The sequence below is a fragment of the Hibiscus syriacus genome, unplaced genomic scaffold (assembly GCF_006381635.1).
Source record: "Hibiscus syriacus cultivar Baekdansim isolate YM2019G1 unplaced genomic scaffold, ASM638163v2 tig00110597_pilon, whole genome shotgun sequence".
NCBI lineage: Eukaryota > Viridiplantae > Streptophyta > Magnoliopsida > Malvales > Malvaceae > Hibiscus > Hibiscus syriacus.
The window spans coordinates 3034953-3048586 of record NW_024062795.1 but is presented as its reverse complement, the minus strand read 5'-3'; the positions used below and the strand labels follow the sequence as shown (position 1 = coordinate 3048586).

The 13634-nt window shown below is 32.5% G+C and overlaps 2 protein-coding genes across 3 annotated transcripts; both read right to left on the bottom strand.

Moving 5' to 3' along the window:
- Nucleotides 1-487: 487 nt before the first annotated feature.
- Nucleotides 488-4625, bottom strand: LOC120134509 (polyadenylate-binding protein RBP47-like). The gene is made up of 6 exons (XM_039150939.1): nucleotides 4070-4625; nucleotides 2128-2608; nucleotides 1670-1752; nucleotides 1466-1596; nucleotides 1129-1225; nucleotides 488-844 (listed from the first exon to the last, which is right to left on the bottom strand). Exons 1-6 carry the CDS (start codon nucleotides 4463-4465, stop codon nucleotides 704-706), a joined length of 1329 nt encoding a protein of 442 aa, XP_039006870.1. The 5' UTR covers nucleotides 4466-4625; the 3' UTR covers nucleotides 488-703.
- A 2344-nt stretch (nucleotides 4626-6969) lies between these two features.
- Nucleotides 6970-10496, bottom strand: LOC120134513. 2 transcript variants are annotated; one of them, XM_039150941.1, is made up of 6 exons: nucleotides 10372-10496; nucleotides 9615-9850; nucleotides 9277-9535; nucleotides 7742-7921; nucleotides 7498-7653; nucleotides 6970-7398 (listed from the first exon to the last, which is right to left on the bottom strand). In XM_039150941.1, the coding sequence occupies exons 1-6, from the start codon at nucleotides 10399-10401 to the stop codon at nucleotides 7225-7227; spliced, it is 1035 nt and encodes a 344-aa protein (XP_039006872.1). In that variant the 5' UTR covers nucleotides 10402-10496; the 3' UTR covers nucleotides 6970-7224. The 2 variants fall into 2 exon arrangements, with proteins under 2 accessions (XP_039006872.1, XP_039006874.1); XM_039150943.1 differs by lacking the exon at nucleotides 10372-10496 and adding an exon at nucleotides 9996-10181 and having other exon boundaries at nucleotides 9615-9930.
- Between the last annotated feature and the right edge of the window lie 3138 nt (nucleotides 10497-13634).

The window sequence follows — 13634 nt, the reverse complement described above, 5'->3', positions numbered from 1 at the left end:
TGTATTAGGGGCACCCTTGGCTTCAAGTAACAAATTTAAAATAAACCTTCAAACTGTGCATACATGAATGCGCGATTCTTTTACAAAATCACAAACACCATACCATTTATGTTTTACTTATTACACTTCTGCAAACTATATATTGAGATTTACTTATTCTTTTAAATGCATAAAACTGAATCAAAATTGTCTATACTTTATGTTTAAATTCATCGAATATTTATGTATAATTTTAAATTTTATAGTATTTTTTTTTTGTATTAACAAAAACACCTTTAGGATAATTAGGCTATAGGATTAGCTGAAGCTGGTGGCTATTAATATAGCAACAGGAAAGTACAAGACCGTGACTCGCAAAACAACATGAAATGCAATCTTTTGATTTGCTCAAAAACATGTAAAAAAAAAATTAATGATTAAGCTCTCCCTCTTTCATTGTTTGTGAATTTTAAAAAATAACATAAAAAGAAAAAGAAAAACACACCGACACTCAAAACACAATTTGAAGTTTTAAATGACAAATTAATACAGTTCTAAAACAAACCAGTAACAAAATTCCTCAAGCTGAAGATCCAGCTAAAGCAGCAAGCAAAACCCCATCCTACAAAAAAAATAAACTTAAAAAACTTCACCTGAAAGTTCATACTACATAGCCACTGGTGCTAATCGTCATACATGCTTTGATCCATCTGTTACGCCTCCATCAAGATGCACCGGGGATAGCAGCCGTGGCATATGTGCTCGGATCCTGATTTGACAACATAGCATATCCGTAACCATAACCGCCATACCCTTGCCCTTGGTAATATCCTCCATTCCACTGGTTACCAGAATCGCCTCTCCACTGTCAAAAACCGGAGTTGAGAAATAACACAAATAATAGCAGAAAGGTGTGCATCCCACCTTCAGGAGATTCTATAACTACTCATGCTATGTTATAATATTACGTAGCCTCGGGCATATTAATTAGGAATTAGCCAAGAAATTCTATTTTTTCTACAATATAAAGTTTGTTTGTTTTATTCCTTTTCATCGGTGATATATGCTCAGGCATTTTGCAGAAAGGCAGCAACAAATAGGCCATAAGACAGTTGCCTAGCAAGAATATCTAGTTTAGCATAAATTTACCTGTCTGTTTCCGACATTGCGACCCCAAGAAAGACGGACAGTCTGCTTGCCTATGGTTGTCCCATTCAAACTCTGGATTGCTTCCTCGGCGTTCTTCCTGCAAAGTATACACATTAAATTACTATAGGAACCATTAGTAGAAAACAAATTAACAATGAACCCACATGCCATGACACTGATTGTAAGAAACCTAGCACTCTGCATCACTCGAGTTAAAAATGTGCATCGATACTTTGATGATATTATCACTAATAGAGCTCTAAATACGAATCTTTAATGACACTTCAACAAATGGTAACGTACAATGTGTGGAAGTTAAGTACACATAGAGAGGCACCTGTTCACAAATTGCACAAACCCACATCCTTTTCCGGGTGGTATTTTGACAGAGATGATCTCACCAAAATGTGAAAAAGGTTGTTTCAGATCATTATCAGTAACATCGGAGTCAAGTCCTCCAACGAATATCTGCAAGAAACATAACTTCATAATCAATGGTACATATAAGGGAGAAGATAGCAACGAAGGAGGGAGGACTCACGGTAGCATTATTTGAATCATCGTCGTATTGAGAACCTTTTGCTACAGCACCATTTAATGCATGTCCACCAGACAAAACAACCGCTAACAAAAATAAAAATGAAAACATAATGATTCAATTAAAACACACGTCAAGCTTTAAGATGCAAATAGTATACATTCAACAAGATGATAGAAGGATTAAGGAAAATCCCGGGATCTCCATGCTAAAAAAGGAAAAAAGACCAGATGATGAACATTTGAAATAGCATACTCCAACATATGAAACAAGCCCGAGATGAAGAATTTATTCTTTGAAAGAAATAGAAAGGACAAAATCACATACGACTCTAAAGTCAGAACCAGTTAATCACCAGTTTCACTAATGAAGATCAGGACGTTGTACCAAGGTTGAAGAGAGGAAGATTTACATCAAAGGCCACCCAAGCATATTAATCACCCTTATGGCAGAAATCATACCTTGTGAAGAATACTGTTGCTGATATCCAGATGCTTTCTTGGGAGTAGCAACACCGATTCTCATAGGTCTACTTAAGCAATATTCACCATTCATTTCAGTCATAGCCCTTGATCTTTCATTTTCATCACTGAACCTAACAAAACCGTAACCTTTTGAACGACCTGTATTTGAATCAATAACAACTTTTGCTACTTTGACAGATTGAAATCTACTAGAAAAGGTTTCATGCAATATGGTATCAGTTACATCTGCAGCCAAATCCCCTACAAAAATCGATAGGTCAGAACCCATTTCAGGTCGCCTTTCGTTCACACTGAATGAAGCCCAATTGAGACGAAAAGGCTGCTCTGTATTTGGCATTAAAGAGCCATTATAGCTTTGCAAGACCTTTTCTGCCGCTGCTCGTGAGTGAAATTCCACGAATCCATATCCTTCAGACTGACCAGTTTGCTTATTGCGTATAATCTTGACAGAAGAAACCTGGATTTTGGAAGGCCAAATGTCAGAAACAAGGCACTTTTACTTGCAGGAGCTTGTCTTAAGGATAATCAAGTAAAATGTTCAAAAAGGTATTGGTCACTAATCAACATAAGATGCACAATGAGCAGCTAATCTTCAAAAGAAATAAAACCAATACAATCTTTTGTATATTTCAAGATTCCAAAGAACAGTAAAATATTCAAAATCTTGTTAGTCTTCTCACTGCTTCTTTTCTGCAGTGAAACTTTTTTAAGTAATACAAGCAAAGAAATGAAGAAAGCTTTCTACAAGATCACGTACAAGAGAGCTGTTCTCATAAATAAATAGTTCCAATATGAGTTGAGCACTTCCTTCAAATACTGTCCCGAACTTTTCCACATAATCATCTCGGTGACCTTTGAATCCAAATCAAGAGGATTCTATTTCCAGTGTTCATGAACAAGTTATCTACATTAAATTTCTTATATTAAGAAGTCCATGTAGCAAGGCAAAATGCAAGCATAATTGATTGCCATACGGTCAACCTCCAACCCCGCCCCCTTCTCAAACTAACACCCAACATGAAAAGGTATTCGTTTATAGTTCTAACACACCCTTCACACACAGTTCTGATGATTGATTAAAAGGTCTGATGTGCAAGCTGAAAGAAAGATTAAAGCATTATACGGTCAAAACTCAAAAGGCATTGGGTGAAGAATAGTAAAAGGTAGATGTGTTTCGGTTATTCAAACCAAGAGCTCTTGTATCATGTTAAATTACACGAAGGAATTTAAAAAGCTTAAAACGATAAGGAAGGATCCAACTATTACATTAAAATTCTAACAAGAACTATACGAGACCCTTCTATTGCTTCAGGTTGTGATAAGAATTGGGGGTTTATTTTACTAATGAAGCAACTTATAATTCAAGTTAATTAAATGAAATGCAAGCAGAATTTAACCAGAACCTAATCCTCTATACTCAAAAGCATTTATTCAGTATTACTTTATTATGGCAAGAGAAAATGTCTATTTAGCTTGAATAGAAAACACTCTTTGTATTTTATTTTATTTTATTATTAGCACTCTTTGTATTTAAATAAACCACAAATTTAGAAAAATTAATTACCCTAATTAGACAAACAAAAATAAACCACCGGCTTACATTTTCTTATATCTTGTGTATGAATTAAACCACAAATTGTCTACAACTCACTTTAATAATCAATTATGGCGCATTGTCTTCTATCCTAACAATGATAAGACCAACTTAATTATAGGAAACAAGCTCTTAACTGCAACCCATTTCATAAATCCTCTTTAATCAATCAATCATCCATCACTTTCTCTAATCTAGCATAAACCTTGAGTGCACTAAAACCCCAGTAAAAAGAGTAACAAAATGATTCCACAAACCACCAAGGAGATCTAAAAGTAAGATTCACATATAACAAGACATTCATCTAATCGTTTCTAACTTTACCTCTCCGGTTTGAGAAAAGCAACCATGAAGATAAGTCTCGTCCATCCAATGAGCAAGGTCACCGACCCAGATCGTTTTAACCTCACCCGAATTAGACCCTTGTTGTTGCTGCTTCTGCGAGTAGCTTTGCTGATGGTATGAGCGCTTATCTTGCTGCTGCTGCTGCTGCTGATATTGTTGGTACTGAAAATGAGGATTGTTGTAAGCCATGTAATGGTGAGGGTACATCATCATCTGCTGCTGCATCATTACCATCGCAGCCGCCGTCGGGTATTGCATGGCTCCCATCCACTGGCCCGCCGGCCACTGCGACCGTTGTTGTTGCGGCTGCTGCTGCTGCTGTTCTTGTTGTTGTTCTTGTTTCGGGTTCAGATCAGTACCGCTGGTTGACTGCATCTTGATGAATAGATAGATAACACGACCTGATCTAACGCTTTGAATCTTCTCTCTTTTCACCGTTTAAGAGGCGAACGAACGAGAGAAAGAAAAAACCAGAGGAAGAAAGAGGGAAAACTGTTGTCTGAAGAAACGTAAGTTTATAAAGGGAGGCGGTGGATCTGAGTGTATAGGGTGAGGGCCTCGGTTACAACGTTGGTGGTTGTTTGCATTTTCTTCTTTTGGTTAAATTCTTATTCTGGTCCTTATACTATCATTAACCTTTTTACTTTGATTTGATATAGTTCCATCTTGTTGTATTTAAACATTTCTATCGACGAACTATTTATATTATAATTAAATTAAGGGTTAAAATATGCATTTAGTGCCTAAATTATTGCTTTTATTCCGGTTTGATACTAAAACTTTACTTTTTTCAAAATCATACCTAACGTTTAATTTATGTTTAAATTTGGTATTCTGCTGTTAAAAAATTAACATAACTACTAATGTGATATTTATTTATTTTTTTCAATAATGATGTGACATTAACTTATGGTGACACGTCAACATAACCGTTAAGTTTTTAACGATGAGTACCAAAATAAAACTTAAGCTAAATGTTAGGTATGATTTTATTTTATAATAAAATTGAAGTACCAAAAATGAAATAAAAATAATAGTTTGATTATTAAACGTATAATCTACTTTTAAATTAAATAAAAGTATATTTTTTATTTATTTTGTGTGACATTGTCGATGTAATTTTTTCCCCTTTTTTCACCTCGTGATTTTCTCCATTCAAGCTTAGATTTTTTTTACCATTCTTAATCATTGTCATAAATCATTTTGTTTATTGTTTTTTTTACGATCATTCTAAACATCAATAAATATTTTTATCGTTTTCAACTATTCTCTCGATTTAGATTTTCTTAAAACCTTTTTAAACACATCAAATGAAACATAAAAATGACCACTTTAAGAATTTAGGATTTTCTCGAATTTGAGGGCTTTAAGATGTTCGTCGAAAAATATGAACGATGAAAAGTATGTTTGCAAGAAGACGAATAATATACCTTAAAATTAGTCTCATCGAACAACCATTGAAAGAGATCGAAACATTAAAAAATTGAAATTTAGATTAATCTTTTACAATTTAGTAACAAAAATAAGACGGTGCTCGAAATTCAGTGATTAATGTTGTACTTTATCTAATTATATTTATTTTATATCATTTATTTATAATATAATTATTAATATTTATGGTTGATTATTTTATGTTTAGAAAATTAGAATTTTGTTCATTTACGAATTGTTTGTTTATTTATATTCGATTAATGTATTCATGAACATTAAAAGAATAAACATAAATTCATATTTTTTTTACTAAACGAGTGCAATTATAGTAACTGATAAATGTGATGGCTCAATTGATAAAACCGTGTTTGATTCCCTTCAATTTTAATGAAAATGTTACTACAATTAGATTCACAAGACAACTAACTTTCCTTTCTTTCTATATTAAAAATATATACAAGCATAGAGATCGGATATTAAATTTGAAATATAATAAAAAGGATCAAAACCATAATTTGACCCCATTTCTTGTTGCCGTCCCGCCACGTGCCGTGAGTTTAGGCGACAGGCCACTTGGTTGTCGTGTGGGGTCGTTTCATGCTGACCTGGACGGTGTGATGCAACCGGCGGTCCAATTGTGTCTGTTTTACTTTTCTTCTTTTTTGTTTATGATAAAAATAATAATTAGTTTAATTGGTTGTAGTAATAGAATTTAGAAAGGGATGCACCGCTTGCAATTATATAATTGATATAATTATATTTATAAACTTTATCATTTTTAATAAAGTCAGCTTCAGAGTAATTGATATTTTTAGTCTCGTCATTAAATTTAATATCACAAGTTAATAAAATATAAATTTAATCGAAAATTATTAAATTATTTACACTTTGAACAATAATTAATGAGTATTAATTTTATTTTAGTATATTTCTATATTTCTTTGGTCTCTGTTGCTATCAGTCCCTATAATATGCAGAAGTTAAAATGGAGCAAGCAAAACCTTTAAGCGCGGTTGATTATATGATAATCATGATTTGAAGACGTAATTAAGATGGCATGTTGGAACAAAGTAGAGAGTTGGTGGGTCAAAAAGGATGGCTCTATGTCCTAAAAGTAAGTGTGCCCAATGGCTACAATTCTATGACTTTGAATGTCAGGGCGTTCATTCCGTGTTCCAATTCTATATTTTTTATACAAAGTAATAAAGACTTTCAATCTTTTCATAATGATGTCGTGCTTCAACCATCTTAGTTACGTAATAGTATGATAAAGTATGGGTTTTGATCATGAATATCAAAATCCAATAAATATGGTTTTCTTCAACAATCATCACTATTATCTGCAACTGCAACATAGGGGAGGAAATCACACCAGCTTCAATAACAGATATTCTCTAAACAAATACTCCATAGATAGGCATTATCAACATATACATTGCTAGAAGAAAAAAAGGGCAATTTTCTCTTTTCATTTAAGACACAAAAGAAATGAACATACAGCAGAGTTGATGTGTTTAGAGGGTAAAAGAATGAATAGAATAGTCAGTGTGAAGCTAAAAGAAGTTTCTAAGATAAGCACTCTATAGCCAAAATCCCAACAGGGTGGCTTGCTGGGTTCCCCCCTGTTGACTCCTGTCATTTGGAGATTTAAACCAAAAAGAAAAAAATGGTTGATAATAGAATGCACATCGTGGCAATGCTTTTTACCTCTTGTAATCTCCATATAGGTAGCTTTCATACTGCGTCCCGTTGAGTGCTTTTTCTACATCCTTCCAATTCTGAATGTGATTCGATAAAGATCCCTTGTGTATCTTTACCTGACGACTCCTTAACTCCCTCTTTGGAACCTTTAGGAATTCTTGAACCTCATCTAACTTCTGAAAAACAGCACAACGGCAAATAAGACTTGAGAACCCGCAAGTAGATACAAGATTAGGTAAGAAAAGATCAACTTTTTATAGCATTTATTTTCTTACAGTGCGATTCTTTACTACATCCTCATAGTAAAGTATGATATGTCGGATGCTTTTGAAGTACTCCAAAGCCTTTTTAGTTGTCTCTTCAACCTGCCTTATATTTGGAATGAGCAACGTTGCATTGATTGCAGGTTTGTAGCTAGCAAGTATCTCGGCCTGAAATCGTTAACGTAAGAGTTGAAAATTGAAACTTGTAAGTATCACACATACACACACACACACACAGAAGGAGAAGGATGAAAACCTCATGAAGCGAATGAACATGAGACTTGTGGGTTCCATTCAGTAGCTTAGCATCCCGATCATAAGAATTTGCTAGTATTGAAATCAACCTCCGCAAAAGATTCCTTCGAAAGAGAAAAATAGCTGAAACACCCCGAGTATTAAAGTATTCGACTATTTCTTTATGGTGCTGCATCAGTCCCTGCAGTAAAGGATTATGATCATGAACACATCAGAGACAAGGTTAATCACAATCTTTTTTTTTGCAAATTCAACACTAACAGCAATGTCTATTCACAAAATACCACCTTTATAATGTTTTGAACATAAAGAAAGCTGTTTTCATTAACGAATATTTTCATCAGAGCCATTGTTCTCAAATCATGAAGAAGATGCTAATCTTAAAGGCTCAAAAAAGAAATATGAGTTATCAACAAACATTGAATACATTTTCCCTGAGTCCCCAGAAAATCGAATAAGGGGAAATCTTCTATTGATACATATTTTCTCAACTTCCAAACACAGATTTTAACCATCTTAGTCCCTCAGCATTGCAGAACCTACCATCTCTTCTTTCCTGTGTTTATTTGTTATAGAAACTTCTCCTGTTTTCCTTTCATGATTTTGCTAGTCTCCACTGTATTCATTCATGGCAACAAAAATGTATAGCTGTTCTCCATCAATGTAGTGGTAAATATTTACCCGTAATTGGGCTTCTCATTAGAAAACAAATAAAACCAAAAAATACAAAGAACTTATGCAACGGGTCTTCTCTCTTAAGTGGGGCACTTAAGAATTATTCCCTAAATATTATCAGATGTGAAACACTATATGGTATCTGATAATCATACCCAACTTTGTGCAAAAAGAATTGGAACATGCTGTCCAAGTAAAAAGAGTGTCTGGATGCAAATAAGTCTCCAGTTAGCGACAGTTACATAAAGCCACTGGCTGAGTTAAGAATACATGATTGGTGGTATCTGAGAATAATAACAAAATGAATAGGATGAACGGTCTTTCTTTTTTTTGGGTAAAACAAGCTAGGATAGTTGCACTTTTGGGGAGCAACAGGGGCTGTGCTTCTAATTGCAGGGAAAATACATCCGAATGCTAAGAGAATTACATAAAACTAGAGCTAGAAAATAAAATTCTGGATAAAATTGAATAAGAAAAAAGAATATGAAACACAGAAAGAGATGATCAACTCAAGAGAGTGCTCTAGAAACCAATGAATTCAAAAGTTGCACTATAATACTATAAGCACAAGTGTAACTATATAAAGGATGTTTTGTGTGTCTTCTGCTTCATGCTCAATAAACTAATTGTAAAGTTTGCTTCAACCCACTATAATAGCCATTCCTAATATGGATCTAACTAGTATACATACGGCTTTGTATAGCCAATACAGTGAACAATTTTTAGTTCTCAAGGTTACTCAATTCCTGTTCACAGACTCGTGAAGTAAAGATTGTAAAGGCATTTCAATAAGGTCACGAATTTCTGCTACAACAATGTTAGCAAATTGCAACTAAACTTTAGAAGCTATGAGCAGCTCACCTGATTAAGCATCCATTTCAAGCCAACTGCAGCTGTGCACTCATTTTTCGAGGCACTGCTGAACCAGTCCAAGTTATAAACTTTGTCCAAAGTCTCAAAAATTGTTGACACATTACTTCTCCTAACTTTGACAGAGAATATCTCCCCATTTGAGCTTATGTTAGTATGATTGTTCAATAATGTTTCAAACCATCCACTCCCAGATCTCTGCATCGACATAATGGCAAAATACCGGACAGGATTGCATGCACACTCAGCCCTAATCACACACAAGAAAGCCCACAATTAAGTCATAAAACTAAAAACCAAACTCAGGAGCAATAAAATCAGTTTCATACCTGCTGGAAGTTTTGGGGTTCGGATAATGCACGTATGGAATTTCCCATGGCTTGATATTTGGTTCCGGACACGGCTTTTGGATCACTCCGATGTTCAAAAACTCATGCGTGCTGCTGGTGCTTATTTGCTTCAAACAAATCGAGCATATATACAAACCACAAACCATTACAAACAGCAATACAACCATCCTCAACACCAATGGAGACTTCTTTGGAAACTTTAGGATGAAAGAATCCTGAAATTTAATGAATTACCCAGATATTAAAAACAAAGAAATCAGACCATTTCCTCACTAGTAATCAATTCAATGAAGCTCTTGGAAAGATATGGTATGGGTATTGCTGTAACAGTAAACCCTGCTCTAATCTAGCTAGAAAAACTCAGTTGTGTGCTGGATAAGTCATCACTTTTATAAGTTTAATCCACAATTTGACATTAATTAATTGATTAATCACGTTTAACATATGAAAATACATCAACATCGAAAATACAATAATAGAACATATCTTTCATGACAATGAAATCAGGGTGTTGCTTGTATCTCAATGAAGTGATAAAAAGGAAACAAACCCCCCAAAAAACATGCGTGTTTTGTAAAGATTTTACGTTTTACAGAGAACCAAATAAAGCAAATTTCACATGACACTCTTAACATATATAGAAAATACAAATTAATAAAAGAATCTTCAATCTCACTCTATATGACGACAATGAAACAGCTAAACATGCCCAAAGGGGGAAATAAAAGATACTGACCTTGCTGAAGAAACCCAGATCGTCGGCCATGGTTCTTAAGCTCAAAAAGCAAAGCAATCAAAAAGGCATTGGCAACTATTTTCTCTATTGGGCTTTTCTCCCTTTTTTTTTCTCTCCTTTTCAACTCACGTAGAGCTATCTCTTCTTCTTATTTTCTAATGAAATGCCAATTGTTTTACTAATAAAATGAATTGAGAGAGATATGGAGGTTAGTTCTCGTGAAGAACAAAATGATTAGGCTCTATTTTTTCTTCCTAAAGACCGTTGCCGTTGATGGAGCACACGCCCGTTCCTCTGTTTTTTCGCTTTTTTTTTCTTTAATTAAAAATGATTTATATTGTAAAAAAAAATTATCTTCGTGCTTGCCTGCATTTGCGTCTGATAAAGAGGGATTTGGGATGTTTTGCCTTATGATGATGATGCTGTGAGAAAATTGTTTTCAAGTAATGCTTTTGATTATCAAAAATCCCCACATGATCTTCGCTTTCCTTTTCCTTTACGTTTTTAATTATTTTATCTTTTTAACTATTATTATTAATAAAAAATATAAAATTATATTTTAAATTATTTATTTTAATAATTTTTTTATTAATCTAAAAATGATCGCAATGTTGGAAAGATTATTAATCATTCCTTTAATGAATACTCAAACCATCTTATAAAATATATACTTAAATTTAAGAATTCTAGAAATAATAATTATCCTTTTAATTATTGAGATCACTTTGTTTATATAATCAAAAATATTATATATTTCGAAAAAGGTGAATTAGGCTCATATAATTAAAGTTTTTATAAGATAAATATGAGTTGGATAATATTAGAGTTTGTGTCTTAAAATGTCTTTCGATGTTTAAATTTATATATTATGTTAGAATAAATTATTAAAATTGTCATTTTCGTTTTATTTTTATTCATTGATGTTTAAAAAATATATTTTTGATCAATTATATTATCAATTTTAATATTTTAATCACTTAAGCATCGAATAATATAATATATAATGAACTTACAATACAGATCAAGTAATCTTAGATTTATATAATATGTTTGAATTCGATCTGTATCCTAAATATATCTACTAAAATATAAAAACTTATTTTTTAAATTTACTATTTTTACTAAAACTCTCGTAAATTTTAACTAAATCTTCAAATATAGGCAAATAATATAGGTAAATTTGGGTTTACGAGGAAATGATGCAACCAGTGGTTGATTTGTTAGGCTTAAAACTTGGGTTGCCCAAAATCCACCGGGTCTAAACAACTACTTTATTGTTCGGCTCTCTAATTAACATTGCATGTAATATTACTATTGTTTCTCAAAAGGATTATGCATTTTTAAAAGTAATGCATCATATTTAAGAGAAATCGATTTTTATTGCATTTAAATAAATATTTTTATTCTATTTTTTTCTAAAGATTCAAGTGAATAACTTATACAGATAGATTTTGGTCCCCTCCAACACCTGGCCAAGGTTTTTAACATGTTATCTTTATTTGTATGGTTTAGAAAATATATATCTTTGCTTAAGAACAAGAAAAAAAAGATTACGAAATTTTCTTTTAAAAATATTTTACTAAACGATTACTGCTGGTATTATTTTATATCTATTTTTTTATAAATATGCGATGAATACAAAGTAGTATATATTCAAAGATTCTCAATCCTTTGACAACGTATGCTCATACTCTCGCATATGTGGTGTTCGAATCCTTGACCTCAAGAGATAACAATAAATCTCCTGATTAATAAGGTTGTTTGATTCGTGTTATTTAAATAATGGTTTGAAACTCAAAATGACTCTTGAATTTGATGGTTTTGGTCAAATTGACTCTTGGATTTTTTTTTGTTTCAAATTGGCCCTAATCTGGATATATTTAGTCAAATTAACCACTGAAACTTTATTAGTAACTTTTAAGTTAAGAAGAAAATTGAACTCCAAAATATTCAAAGGCCAATTTGATCTAACTTGACAAGTTCGTGGATAATCTGTCTCCCAAAAAAAGTTTAGGGTTAATTTGATCAAACTTTCAAAGTTCAGGGGCCAATTTAACCAAACATGAAAAGTTCAAGAGCTATTTTGTGTTATAAGCCAAAAAATAAATAAAATAAAACATGAATATAAGGTCCAATAATACTTTTAGCCCTCAAACTTTTCAGAAAAAAAAACATTTTATCCCTTAAAATTTGTATTCGCCTCCTTTAGCCCTCCAACATTTTTTTTAAATAACAAAAATGATAAGCTATTTTTTTTGTTAATATTGGTGTCAGTTATTTTTCATTTCAAGTAAAAATAATATAAAATATATTAAGTTTTGTAAAAAAAATAATATATAAATAAATCATTAAAAATAATAAACTATTTTTTAAAATTGAAAATGATTAAAAGTAAAATAATTAACATCGACGAAGGCTAAATGATTTTTTTTAAAGATCAAAGACAAAAAATGTTATTAGGCCTAAATTCGTAATGAAAATAATTTTAATATTTGAATTTATACATTGATTCAATAAAAAAATTATATCAAAATATTTGGTACGAAGGTACATAGGGCCAAGCTCGTCCCGGGTAGTTCTACTGTACGACAGCCTTAATATACGGTCAAACTCCCAAAAATTTTTAATTTAATATTATTTTTTTGTTTGCGTTAGTTTAAATCATATTTAATTTAAGCATCGTGTCTTAATTTTTAAATACTTAACAATTTTTTAAAAAAATTTGAAGTTAGATAATTTAATCCATCTATAATTTGATCATATATTTTTATAAATATATAGAAATAGGTGAAGACAAATAAACTTATTTATTTATTTTTGAATGAAGCAAAGCTAAAAGTATTACAAGATCATTGGGACCTTAAGAAAAGTGGACCATGGATGTTCCTATGTAGGATTGGAAGAAGACCATTTGGCGGAGTGCTAAAAAGAAGTAACGAACCATCGCTCTGAGAGACAATTTTTGCCATGAAATCTGTCGCTCCATTCGCTTCCCTCTTCACCAAGTTGAAGTCAACATACCATGCTTTACAGAGGAGCACCGAAATCATTCGAACTAGCGAAAAAGGACAGTCAGCCGAAGCACTTAAAAGGAGGTGCTATTGTCTGTTTGGACCGAAATTCTCTCGAAACCATGAGACCAAGTCAATTGAAGACCAACATAAATACCCCACACTTCAGCCGTGAGGATCGAAATTGTGCCCAAAAAAACAAAAATTATTAATTATGGTGATCCAATTTTCAGCTGCACAAAAACAAGAAAA

Coding starts and splice junctions, on each gene's coding strand:
- LOC120134513 (XM_039150941.1), bottom strand. CDS start 10,401: ATGGCCGACGATCTGGGTTTCTTCAGCAAG. Junction 9,536..9,614: donor AACCCCAAAACTTCCAGCAG/GTATGAAACTGA, acceptor GTGTGTGATTAG/GGCTGAGTGTGCATGCAATC. Junction 7,399..7,497: donor ATGTAGTAAAGAATCGCACT/GTAAGAAAATAA, acceptor GCTGTTTTTCAG/AAGTTAGATGAGGTTCAAGA.
- LOC120134509 (XM_039150939.1), bottom strand. CDS start 4,465: ATGCAGTCAACCAGCGGTACTGATCTGAACCCGAAACAAGAACAACAA. Junction 1,753..2,127: donor GCAACAGTATTCTTCACAAG/GTATGATTTCTG, acceptor TATTTTTGTTAG/CGGTTGTTTTGTCTGGTGGA. Junction 1,597..1,669: donor ATGATTCAAATAATGCTACC/GTGAGTCCTCCC, acceptor TGTTTCTTGCAG/ATATTCGTTGGAGGACTTGA.